General features: G+C 41.6%; 1 protein-coding gene across 3 annotated transcripts in view; it reads right to left on the minus strand.

Annotated features, from left to right (window-relative positions):
• Window positions 1-7,558: 7,558 nt before the first annotated feature.
• Window positions 7,559-13,963, minus strand: part of LRIG3 (leucine rich repeats and immunoglobulin like domains 3) — a 73,957-nt gene continuing 67,552 nt past the window's right edge. For all 3 annotated transcript variants that reach the window (XM_063927370.1, XM_063927369.1, XM_063927368.1), the window contains exon 19: window positions 7,559-8,135. In XM_063927370.1, coding sequence (XP_063783440.1) covers window positions 7,906-8,135 — 230 coding nt within the window. In that variant the 3' untranslated portion in view covers window positions 7,559-7,905. The remainder of the gene's footprint in view (window positions 8,136-13,963) is intronic.

Raw genomic sequence — 13,963 nt, forward strand, 5'->3', positions numbered from 1 at the left:
CCCATCATTTCTGCAAGGGACTCTTTACCAACCCGTGGCCCAGCTTTTGGACAGTATACTGCACCCCTTACTCATGTCTCAAAAGTCCTTTTTGAAAGACACTACATCTTTCCTGCTCAAACTACAGGAATATAGTGAGGTTCCGGCTCACACCTTACTTTGTTGTTTAGACGTGTGCAGCTTGTACACGTCAATTCCACATGAGGAAGGGATGCGGGCAATGAAATTGTTCCTGGACACTAATCTGTCTCCCGAATTATTTGACCATAAGCTGTTCCTTACATTGCTGGAACTAACACTGTACCGTAATTACTTCCTGTTTGATGGTAATTTTTTCTTACAGCTACGGGGGTGCGCGATGGGATCATCGGTCGCACCCTCGTATGCTAATGTATACATGTTTGAACAAGAAGACAGGATGTTTTTTAGCAATCCAGCTGTTAGGGATAATATCTTAATGTATACGAGGTATATTGATGTGTTCCTACTGTGGGTTGGAGGTCAGGCTACGTTTGACTCCCTTATGTCTGAGATTAATAACTTGGCGTCCCCCATCAAATTTACCTATACCTGCAGTAATCAGGAAATCAATTATCTGGATGTGAAAATCCGTCTGGAGGATGGAATGATTCAGACGGAGATTTACTCTAAGCCCACAGATAGGAACACACTTCTGCTTGCCTCTAGCCATCACCCGGAGCCCCTTAAGAAAGGGCTCCCTGCATCACAAATTAGGAGGGTGGCTCGCATTACGAGTAACACTAAGAAAGTACCATCATTGTTAGACAACATGATTGCTAAGTTCGAGTGTCGGGGTTATGATAGGCAGCTATTGGAAGGACAAAAACAGAGGATTATGTCAATGTCCAGATCTGATTTATTACAATCTGGACATAAAAGTAATCAAAAGATCTTACCTTGGGCCTGTGATTACACCACAGCTAGTCCCATAATACGCAGAGCAACTAAAGCACTGTGGCCCATAGTTACCTCAGACCCCGATCTCCCAGTGTTTAAGGAAACCAGGCCTATTACAGCTTTCAGGCGTGGCAGCAACCTTAGGGACAGCTTGGTCAAATCTGATATTACAAGGATGGGCAAGATTGCCACCCCTAATGTTTATTATAAGGCACCAGGGTGTTACAGATGCCCTAAATGTGCTACATGTAAGTACATGGTGGTGTGCAAAGATTTCAAACATCCTCACATAGATAAACGATATAACATTAGACATGTCATCACGTGTAGCACCTCCTTCGTGGTTTACGTTGTGGTCTGTCCGTGTGGTTTGTTCTACGTGGGGCAGACCACACGGAAGCTCAGTGAGAGGATGGCAGCACACAGATCTGCCATCAAGCTAACCCTTGAGGGTAAATCTATTGACCAACCTGTAGCACGTCATTTTAAGAGGGCACGACATACCCTGGATGACCTTAGATACTTCGGTATAGATCATGTACCCCTTACTTTAAGGGGAGGAGACAGATCAAAGGCCCTGTTGGAAAAAGCGTCTAGATGGATAATGAGATTGAACACCTTCTCCCCTGGCGGTTTAAATGACAAGATCAATTGGAATCTGCTTTAAATGTATCCCTTTTATTTTTGGGATATTTACTTATATACGGCCAGGTATTGTGTATAGAATTCTTTGGGACATATATGTTCTGTATTTATCTCGGCATGCGGTGGTCAATATAGTATATATTATACAGCATATGGTATAGATGATAGCCATAACTTGTAATAGAACTAGCATGTCTTTATAATGATAAAGTGATTTATTGCATCTCCACTCAGTGTGTTTGTATGTCATTGTTAAATGTATGTTGTAATTTTCCAACATGTGTGTTTTTATCTATAGCACGTTCTACGCATTACCCACGGTGTGAGTCCCCTTCTAGGATCCAACCCCCTGCATTGTTTGGGCCGCGGTGGAGCCGGTGACACGCACGCTGTGCGTGTCTATGGCAACAGTGGCACGCACGTCGGGAGTGTATATGGCAACAGTGACGCCCACGGAGCAGGGTGAGATGGGAAGCGATGGCCGGAAGTGCGGACACCGGCGTGAATCGGTGCAGGTATTTAAATGTTTGTTTTTGTCAGTGTATGTTGTTACTGTATTTGGTACTGAGGACGGGGCGTGAGCTCCGAAACGTCTGCCTTCAATACAACTCGTTTTTGCATATACAAGCCTCCAGTGCCGTTTTCTTGGATATGTATGTATGTATGTATGTATGTATGTATGTATGTATGTATGTATGTATGTATGTATGTATATATATATATATATATATATATATATATATATATATATATACACACACACATATACACACACATATACATATATATATATATATATATATATATATATATATATATATATATACACATATACACACACACACACATATATATACACACATACATATACACACACACACACACACACACACAGGTATAGGTTAGTTACATCATGTTAATTTACCCAGTAATAGCAGTTGGTGCAGACAGGGGCACCCACATGCGACTGTGTCTCCCATACAGTGTTTACTTTTGAAAAGGCATACAACTACCGACCTGATGACACTTCATCTACTGAATCAAGTACCATCAGGAGTCGGCAATGCCGACAGAGGGATTCCCATAGCTGTTTGCGGCAGAGCACTTACACATGTCGACACGTGTACTAAAAAGCTATAATGGGTATATCTGACTGGGAAAACACAGACACTTATTTACAACTCATTGACTACACGCACATTATAGAATATAGTGCTACATTTTTTCACCTATATTGCACTAAAATCACTGTGCCCCCCCTTCGGTTTTCACTGCTAGCTGTCTAACAGTGCTTTGGCGGGGACAGCGTCTCTGTGAGGAGAAAATGGCGCTGTATCGAGTTGTGAGGGCTAAGTCACGCCCCCTTCTCGGTGTGCTTCAGCCCCGCTATTATTTTACATTTTTATACTGGCGGGGGTCCGTATACAGTGCCTATGCACTGTATACATCTTTTGCTAGACTCATTGGGGAGGTATATTGCTGCACGAAAGGAGTAGTCGTCCTGCACTGCCGCAAACAATATATAATTGAGTTTCAAGATGTATATAAAAACCAACTATAAGGAATTAAATAGGAAAAATCCTTTTTTGAAAGGTAACACTGTTGGCGGTGCTCCCCAGAGGAAAATTATGACAGTTTAATCACAAAAAGAATATCCCAGGGAAAGGGGCTTGGGATAAAGAAGTTTACCTCTTTGTGGGGGCACTTATTTGATAAATTTTAACCAATAAATACAAAATTTAACTTTTAATAATTCATTAAAAATGTATATTAGTAGTTTGTGATCACCCTTAAGGAAAACTATGTGATCAGCATATATGAAAAAAAGTAAATTTCTCAATGGTTAAGAGGAGTATATACAGTGCTTATTCCTCTATTAACATGCTTCCTAGGGTGAAAATATCAGAAAATCAAAACATACCCGGTATAATAAATTGGTCAGAAATCATACATGGTGGTGTTCCATGAACTCCTATAAGGAAAATGTTAACCTAAAAAGGAGAAAAAGGTAACATCACAGGAAAAGCTCAACTTGCAGCTCTCCTGGGTATAACAGTTCCTATTGCAATTATAGTATAAATATGCATTTGTTCATAGCAGCTGTTGTTATTTTTCATATCACCACATACATCAATTGCTACAGAAAGGGAATCAAAATTTTTTTTTTAAATAATATTTATAGTATAAAGCATCAAATATTCACCTTCAGAATCAGCCTATAATATCTACAAATAGGTGGGTGCTCTATAGCCTCATGGCATTTGTCCTACTTCAAACAATTAGAGCCGCATAATTATCAATATTCACATTGAAACAAGGTGTAACAAGTAGTATCTTATCCTTCTTGAAGATAATACTCATCACTTTGAGACAAAAGCTGTATATAACAGATGATATCGTTCCCACAGGGAAATCCTATTATTTGTAACATTCAAAGCAGTATGTGGCCAACAATGTAACTGTTATAATATATTTGAATTCAAAGAAGCATATGGCCAACAATGTAGCGGCTGTGATGTATTCTAAATCAGCCGTAATTTTGCTGAGTTAATTCATGCCGTGACGTTATAGGATCTGAATAGTCTTTCAGTGCTGATTATAAGAATACAAAAGCGAGCTCTCAAAGAGCAGATATACCCTAATTTATAAATGCCATGTATCTCAATAAAAATTGACAGTCAAATAGATTGACACAGAGTAAAGGCCCCGTTCCGTTGCCCCTGGTAACATCTGCTGCCTTCCCATGTGCGCACTGTAGCGCAGTGAATGAGAGGTGAGAGTATTAACCTGGACGGTACCGGGTAGAAGAAAGAAAGGGTGTTTCTGCTTTCGTGCGCTCTCGTGGTCTGGGGCCCTGGTGACACTCTTATTATTGCAGGGTTGCAGGCACAGTCGCGGCACGATGAGAGGACACTGAAATACCTTGCTACATCTCTATGTAGTTCCAGCGTGTGGCGGCTCTGATTGAAGGACTGATAGTGAATATCGGGCTGCGTCTCCCTGTATACCGAGTCTCTGGCTCCACACGTTCATATGGCAGGAGCCCTGTAATTACATCTAATAGAGCAGTGTCTATGCTGGGGCTGCAGCGGTCAGCATCTCCCCGTGTGCAATTACATCTAGTAGAGCAGTGTCTATGCTGGGACTGCAGCGGGCAGCGTCTCCCCGCGTATCGGGTCTCCGGCTCCTGCTCCACGAGTGTCTATGACGGGTAGCCGGTAATTGCGTCTAGTGACGTGATAACTGGGCTAAATGTACGTTTCACCCTCTCAAGGGCTTGTTCACCATATGCCTGAACAAGCCCTTGAGAGGGTGAAACGTACGTAGCAAGGTATTTCAGTGTCCTCTCATCGTGCCGCAACTGTGCCTGCAACCCTGCAATGATAAGAGTGTCACCAGGGCCCCAGAGCACGAGAGCGCACGAAAGCAGAAACACCCTTTCTTTCTTCTACCCGGTACCGTCCAGGTAAATACTCTCACAGCTCATTCACTGCGCTACAGTGCGCACATGGGAAGGCAGCAGATGTTACCAGGGGCAACGGAACGGGGCCTTTACTCTGTGTCAATCTATTTGACTGTCAATTTTTATTGAGATACATGGCATTTATAAATTAGGGTATATCTGCTCTTTGAGAGCTCGCTTTTGTATTCTTATAATCAGCACTGAAAGACGATTCAGATCCTATAACGTCACGGCATGAATTAACTCAGCGAAATTACGGCTGATTTAGAATACATCACAGCCGCTACATTGTTGGCCATATGCTTCTTTGAATTCAAATATATTATAACAGTTACATTGTTTGCCACATACTGCTTTGAATGTTACAAATAGGATTTCCCTATGGGAACGATATCAACTGTTATATACAGCTTTTGTCTCAAAGTGATGAGAATTATCTTCAAGAAGGATAAGATACTACTTGTTACACCTTGTTTCAATGTGAATATTGATAATTATGCGGCTCTAATTGTTTGAAGTAGGACAAATGCCATGAGGCTATAGAGCACCCACCTATTTGTAGATATTATAGGCTGATTCTGAAGGTGAATATTTGATGCTTTATACTATAAATATTATTTAAAAAAATATTTTTTTGATTCCCTTTCTGTAGCAATTGATGTATGTGGTAATATGAAAAATAACAGCTGCTATGAACAAATGCATATTTATACTATAATTGCAATAGGAACTGTTATACCCAGGAGAGCTGCAAGTTGAGCTTTTCCTGGGATGTGTTACCTTTTTCTTCTTTTAGGTTAACATTTTCCTTATAGGAGTTCATGGACCACCACCATGTATGATTAATGACCAATTTATTATACCGGGTATGTTTTGATTTTCTGATATTTTCACCCTAGGAAGCATGATAATAGAGGAATAAGCACTGTATATACTCCTCTTAACCATTGAGAAATTTACTTTTTTTCATATATGCTGATCACATAGTTTTCCTTAAGGGTGATCACAAACTACTAATAAACATTTTTAATGAATTACTAAAAGTTAAATTTAACCAATAAATACAAAATTTATCAAATGAGTGCCCCCACAAAGAGGTAAACTTCTTTATCCCAAGCCCCTTTCCCCTGGGATATTCTTTTTGAGGTATATTGCTGCCCAGGGCGCCCCCCCTGCACCCTTGTAGTGCAGTTGGTGTGTGGGAGCAATGGCGCACAGCGCGACCGCTGCGCGGTACCTCTGAGACTCTGAAGTCTTCTGTCGTCACTGAAGTCTTCTGTTCTTCTAATACTCACCCGGCTTCTTTCTTCTGGCTTCTGTGAGGGGGGTGACAGCGCGGCTCCGGGAACAAGCAGCTAGGCGCACCAAGTGATCGAACCCTCTGGAGCTAATGGTGTCCAGTAGCCTAAGAAGCAGAGCCCTTAACTCAGAAGAAGTAGGTCTGGCTTCTCTCCCCTCACTCCCACGAAGCAGAGAGCCTGTAGCCAGCAGGTCTCTCTGAAAATAAAAAACCTAAAATAAAGTATTTTCAGAGAAACTCCGTAGAGCTTCCCTAGTGTGTGACCAGTCTCTCCTGGGTACAGAATCTAACTGGAGTCTGGAGGAGGGGCATAGAGGGAGGAGCCAGTTCACACCCATTCAAAGTCTTATAGTGTGCCCATGTCTCCTGTGGATCCCGTCTATACCCCATGGTCCTTACGGAGTCTCCAGCTTCTTCTAGGACGTCTGAGAAAAATTGGTAAGTAATTAAACTGTAGACACCAATAAAGCTCCAACAGGAAGTATATTAGGAGAGAAAAGGAAAAGAGAAAATATAAGTACTTAAAAGGGGATGAGCTAAAAGTGACAGTAACCAGCAATGTGAGGTGACAGTGGCATACCCATTTCTATCACTAACTGAAAGCCTGATATTTTTCTAGTAGGCAAGTGGCCTCAAACTTTAATGGGACTCTCCCTCAGAACAGTGGTTCTCAAACTGTGCCGTGGCTCCCTGGGGTGCCTCGGGACACTTGCAGGGGAGCCTTAGATTGGTGGTCCAGGACCAATTCAAATTAATTGTGTCCAATGTAATAAGCTAAACCAGTGCTGGTGGCTGCCAATCATAAATATGTAGACAAACAGAAGCAAGTCTTGTCTCCACACCACACAATTGAACCTAAGGATGACATAAACACAAGTTACTTAATTTAATATTTCTTTATAATTTTCTCAATAAGAAACTTTTGGTCTAGGGGTGCCGTGAAAGAAATTCTGATACTCTAGGGTGCCGCGATTCAAAAAAGTTTGGGAACCACTGATCTAGAGGTAAAAACTAGCAGGAAACAAATTGTGAAATACTTTACAATATTAATTTATATTTAGTAAAAAATATTTCTAAAAATTAAAACCGTTAGATTTTTAGATGGCTGTTTGGTGAATAAAGCTGTGTGTAGTCAGTTACAGCCTTATGAATAGTTGGTCATCATAGGCGCCAAGTGAATTTATGGAATACATATGCTGGTGAATTTTTCATTTAAAAACTTACGAAAACCCTTTAAGCACACAGCATTTTTTATTCCATATATTGTGCAAATAGAATACCTGCAAATAGCCAAAAGACAAGAAGGCTTGGCAAGTTCTTTAGAATACATTAGTATTTACTTTTCATAGAAAAATCTGATAATATAAAAAATACAAAAATATTTATAATCACTATTTACAGGTTTTTAAGTTAAGGCTGCGATTTTTAGGTTTATAGTCAAAGCTATAAAATATGCAGATACATTTTTATGGAGGGATATGTTTTTGCGATCTTTACATTCATTACAAATACTTTTATCCTTTGGGGCTGAGGTAGCAATTTAAAGTCTTTGGATTAAGGAATGCAAAAACTGAAGTTGCTATGTGTCCAGGTCATAGCAGTAAAATGTAGGAGTCCTGTGATTTTCAGACAGATTTTGTTTGTGTAACACAATTCCAGTTTCATCTGGAAAAATGGTTGTTGGTTCTTCTTTATTGCAGTCTAAGTGTATATCCAAGGAAGAGTGTTCATTACTGTGGGATGTCAAATAACCCATCGTCTGTTGAAATGAATCCGGAGCGGGCTTCCACACAGACTTCCCAAATGTGCCTGTAAATTAGAAAAGAAAAGTTTTTTTTTTTTGTTTTTTTTAAATCTCTAGATGTTTGCTACATTAAATATAATAGCAGGGGTACATGTTTTGTAGGTGTATAAACACATGACTTTCAACCCATCACCCAACGACGGACTGGGGCTGTAATTCGTCCCGGGCATACGTGAGCAGGGGCGTGGATTCGCGGCACCCCCCCATTTCCATGGAGACCGGCGGGGATGGCTGAAGCAGAGAGCAGGAGGCTGCGCAGCACGTGGCCTTCCCGGCTCTCTGAGAGATCGGATCGGCCCACCTGCCCTTCTGGCATGTGCCAGAACTGGCAGATGGCCAGTCCGGCCCTGCCATCACCTCTTTTTTGCAATTATTGCTCTGTGCCAAACTCCCATTTATACAACCAAACCTACAGATAATACAATGTGTTGTGCAGTACGTTTTGTGCCTTACAGTACCAAAATGTAAACGATGTATTCAAAACAGCTTGTGACCGTACAGACTGCAAATGTGCCCTTATTTATCAATGAGTGATAAATTGCAGCAGCCAATCAGCTCCTAACTGCTATGTTACAGACTGTTTGAAAAATGACAATTAGGAGCCGACTGGCTGGTGTAATTTATCACTCACAGTGAAACTTATCCCTCATTGATAATTAAGGGCAATGGTCTTGAGCACCAACAAAGAGCCAATCAATGTACATTAACATTTTAGATAGATACACACACACACACACACACACACACACACACACACACACACACACACACTATTCCAAAACATCGCTCCCTTACTAATATTCCTAAGAGATGAGTTACAACCACTGAAACCTAAGTTTTCCTATAGCATCAATTAGAAGTAAGCCCATCAGACGACAAAACAACATCATGTTCTTGTAATGTCAATATTTATAAATTGTAACAAGGTCTTTAATGCTCCGCTACCTGTAATAGGTCATCTTTCTCCAAGGACAAAGTATTTTTTTTTTCTACATATAATATGATAGCTTTGTATATAAACAGTAAGGTTTAAGACTCCATTGACCTCTGTTCTATTGTGGTTTCATGTTCAGGAATATTCCAGGAGACAAGCATTGTGGGGGAGATATACTAAACTTTGGAGTGATAAAGTGGAGAGAGATAAAAGTACCAGCCAACCAGCTCCTAACTGCCATGTTACAGGTTGTGTTTGAAAAATGACAGGAGCTGGTTGGTTGGTTGGTTGGTTGGTTGTATTCAAAGCACACTAAAAGTTCAGGTTTTAGTGATATCCATGCTTGAGCACAGGTGACATATTAGTACCTCAGTTATTTTGGATTTAACCATGTGTGATGAAGCCTGAATATCACTAAAACCTTGACTGTTAGTGTGCCTTGAGTACAGATGTTGGGATTGCCTGCTCTACAGTGACAATCATTTAGAAATATATAAAAGTCAAATACAGACTGAAACCACATGCAAGAACATACATTTGTGCCATTTTTTGTGAAAGAAAAAAAAAATTCCAGATACTGCAGGCAAAATTTGATAATTGTGAAGAAAATCAAAGTAAATGGTGAGTTTGGGTCCAGTGTTCATTAGAAAAACTTGTATACTATAAGAAAATTCTCTTAATTTACTATTTATGTAAGATGATATCGTGGATGTGCATGACCTATGAGGTATAAGTGCCTGCAACATTTTATCTGGGCGCAGAATGCCTCGGACTTCTAATATAATTTACTCTAGGGGGTGCATTATACCATAAATAGCATTTTTTTATTTTTAATATGCAAAAACTATTAGAAATTGCGTGCATACTGTGGTCTTTGAATGCTTTTACAAATATTTCCATATCATTATTCAGCAATTTATAAATCTATTAGCATTATTTGTGAATTAAGTGACCACAAGCAGATTAGTCTATTATATTAACTAAAATGTAGTGCAATCTGTGGTGCATTTGTTGAAGATAGCCTAAATCTTGTTGAGATAAAGTGTATTATACCTTTAGTTATACATCACTTTTCTGTGGGGTGACTGAACTTGGTAAATTCTCCCAATTGGCATGTTAGAGAATAGATATAGCACAATATTAAAAAATGGCAACATTGTTAAAGAAATACATGAACCCACAATTGTAACTGTGGATCCAGAAGAAATGGTCCATTTCTGTCACAGTCACTTACACTGACCCTTATTTGAGATTTGACAAATTTTCAAATGGATATGACTGGTCTCTGCTGCAACGTTATGATATGTTTACAGTTCTATGAGCATTCCACTGCTAGAGCAGGCAGCAGCAGGCACATAGGAAAAATACAATATTGGGTTGTTTCTTTTTGTGTTATGTTACAATCAACTTATATGTATTACAAAGATAATCTTTTCATGTAACTAAAAGAACTAAACTCCTATGAAAGTTTTTGATCAGTTTTTATTTTGTTTGAAAGTACAAAAGGGTTTGGACACATATAGGTATATGCAATTGCGGTCGAATTCCCGAAATTGTCGAATTTCGGGTCATTTTCGACCAAAAAAAAAAATCGCCTATGCAATTCAGTGCTTTCCGACCAAAAAACGGACTTTCAAAACTCGACTTTTTGAAATTCGAATTTTTGCAAATTCGACTTTTCTGCAATGATACAAGTGCTGCAATTCGACCAAAGCATATTCAATTCAAGTTTGGAAATTCGACAGCAGTGCTTTTAGACAGCAAATTCGTCATTTTCAATCCGCCACACTTTGGAGGGTGAAAACAAATAAAAAAAATTTAAACATGTTTTTTTTTGTGTTTTTTTTTTTTGGGAATAGCAGATCTATTTATATTAGAAGGGATTAGGTACTTTTTTTTTTTTGGAGGCACAAATATTATTTATATATTTTTTTAAAATATTTTTTTTTTATGCTGGAACGGTGAAATCATAAAAAAAAATGGCGTGGGGTCCCCCCTCCAAAGCATAACCAGCCTCGGGCTCTTCGAGCTGGTCCTGGTTCTAAAAATGCGGGGGAAAAATTGACAGGGGATCCCCCGTATTTTTAAAACCAGCACCGGGCTCTGCGCCTGGTGCTGGTGCCAAAAATACGGGGGACAAAAAGCGTAGGGGTCCCCCGTATTTTTAACACCAGCATCGGGCTCCACTAGCTGGACAGATAATGCCACAGCCGGGGGTCACTTTTATGCCGTGCCCTGCGGCCGTGGCATTAAATATCCAACTAGTCACCCCTGGCCGGGGTACCCTGGGGGAGTGGGGACCCCTTCAATCAAGGGGTTCCCCCCCCCAGCCACCCAAGGGCCAGGGGTGAAGCCCGAGGCTGTCCCCCCCCATCCAATGGGCTGCGGATGGGGGGGCTGATAGCCTTTTGTGATCATGAAAAGAATATTGTTTTTTCCAGCAGTACTACAAGTCCCAGCAAGCCTCCCCCGCAAGCTGGTACTTGGAGAACCACAAGTACCAGCATGCGGGAGAAAAACGGGCCCGCTGGTACCTGTAGTACTACTGGAAAAAAAATACCCAAATAAAAACAGGACACACACACCGTGAAAGTAAAACTTTATTTCATACGTCGACACACACATACTTACCTATGTTCACACGCCGACATCGGTCCTCTTCTCCATGTAGAATCCAGGGGTACCTGAAAATAAAAGATCAATATACTCACCTCAACCAGGCTCCAGAGATAAATCCACGTACTTGGAGAAAAAAACAAACCGAACACCCGCTCCATGCCGGACTGAAAGGGGTCCCATGCTGACACATGGGACCCCTATCCCCGAATGCAGAGAGAACTGTCAGTGACAGCTGTCACAGAAAGGTCTCTATAGCCAATCAGGAAGCGCAACTTCGTTGCGCTCATCTGATTGGCTCTGTGCGTCTGAGCAGACAGCGCATCGCACAGCCCAGTCCATTATATTCAATGGTGGGAACTTAGCGGCTAGCGGTGAGGTCACCCGCCGGTCAGCGGCTGACCGGCGGGTGACCCCCCCGCTAGCCGCTAAGTTCCCACCATTGAAAGTAATGGAGCGGCTTTGCGATGCGCTGTCACATCACAGACAGCGCACAGCCAATCAGATGAGCGCCACGGAAGTAGCGCTTCCTGATTGGCTGAAGGGACTTCAGTGACAGGAGTCACGTGATGTCCCGGCATTCGGGAGAAAGGGGTCTGATGTGAAAGCATTGGACCCCTTTCTAGTCCGGTATGGATCGTTGTTCGTTTTTTTGTTTTGCCAAGTACGTAGATTATCTCTGGACCTGGATGTACCTCTGGACGCTGGAAGGTGAGTATAATTTTTTCACAGGTACCTCGGATCGTCGGAGACCGTGGCAGTCGGCGTGTCAACATAGGTAAGTATGTGTGTGTCGGCGTATGAAATAAAGTTTTACTTTCACGGTGTGTGTGTCCTGTTTTTATTTGGGTATTTTTTTTCCAGTAGTACTACAGGTACCAGCGGGCCCGTTTTTCTCCCGCATGTTGGTACTTGTGGTTCTCCAAGTACCAGCTTGCGGGGGAGGCTTGCTGGGACTTGTAGTACTAATGGAAAAAACTATCTTTTTATTATCACAAAAGGCTATCAGCCCCCCCATCCGCAGCCCATTGGATGGGGGGGGACAGCCTCGGGCTTAACCCCTGGCCCTTGGGTGGCTGGGGGGGGGGACCCCTTGATTGTAGGGGTCCCCACTCCCCCAGGGTACCCCGGCCAGGGGTGACTAGTTGGGTAGTTAATGCCACGGCCGCAGGGCACGGCATAAAAGTGACCCCCGGCTGTGGCATTATCTGTCCAGCTAGTGGAGCCCGATGCTGGTGTTAAAAATACGGGGGACCCCTACTCTTTTTGTCCCCCGTATTTTTGGCACCAGCACCAGGCGCAGAGCCCGGTGCTGGTTTTAAAAATACGGGGGATCCCTGCCCAATTTTTCCCCTGCATTTTTAGAACCAGGACCAGCTCGAAGAGCCCGAGGCTGGTTATGCTTTGGAGGGGGGACCCCACGCCATTTTTTTTTTCCGGGTTTTTACCGTTTTTTAAAATCGCGGCAAAATCCGCCAAATCGGCCGATTTCCGCCCGCGATTCTGGCGAATCCGTTTTTCATTGAATATGGTGAATTCCGGCAGGCACCTGCCGGAATTCACCTGGCGAATTGAGTCGGAAAAAAAAAACGGCGAAAAATTGCCGCGATTCGCCGTGAATTGCATATACCCCATAACAAGCAGAACAATTATATTAACGTGAACCAGCGCTGTCTGTCCGTTAATCACTCACAAATTAACGGTTTGACTTCTTAATTTTTATATATATATATATATATATATATATATATATATATATATATATATATATATATATATATATACATACACATACATACATATACATATACACACACACATACAATTTATTGCGTATAATAAAATAAACCATAAATAAAGAGTAGGTTAAAAAGTCACATGTGCAATACTGCAAAAGAACCTCTCTAAATAAATCCTGTTGTAAATGTCTAATGCTTGAGCAAAACGTCCAAACGATGCCAAGGTGGTTGCAGAAGTTCAAATTGTGGAAATGAGCTTATTACACCTCCCTTTCCTGGACCAACCACTCCTCATTTCCACCATTTGAACTTTTGTAGCCACCTTGGCATCGTTTGGATGTTTTGCTCCAGCATTAGACCACCAGCACAACTGTTTATCCGGCATTCCCTCCAGCCACCCATGGAACATTCCTAGGCTGAGATATCTACAAGGGATCCTTGCATACCATCATCCGGTAAACAATACTGCATTCACAATGACTGTAGAGCAGTGGTTCTCAAACTCGGTCCTCAGGACCCCACACAGTGCATGTTTTGTAGGTAA

Source organism: Pseudophryne corroboree, chromosome 6, assembly GCF_028390025.1.
Source record: "Pseudophryne corroboree isolate aPseCor3 chromosome 6, aPseCor3.hap2, whole genome shotgun sequence".
NCBI classification, from domain to species: Eukaryota; Metazoa; Chordata; class Amphibia; order Anura; family Myobatrachidae; genus Pseudophryne; species Pseudophryne corroboree.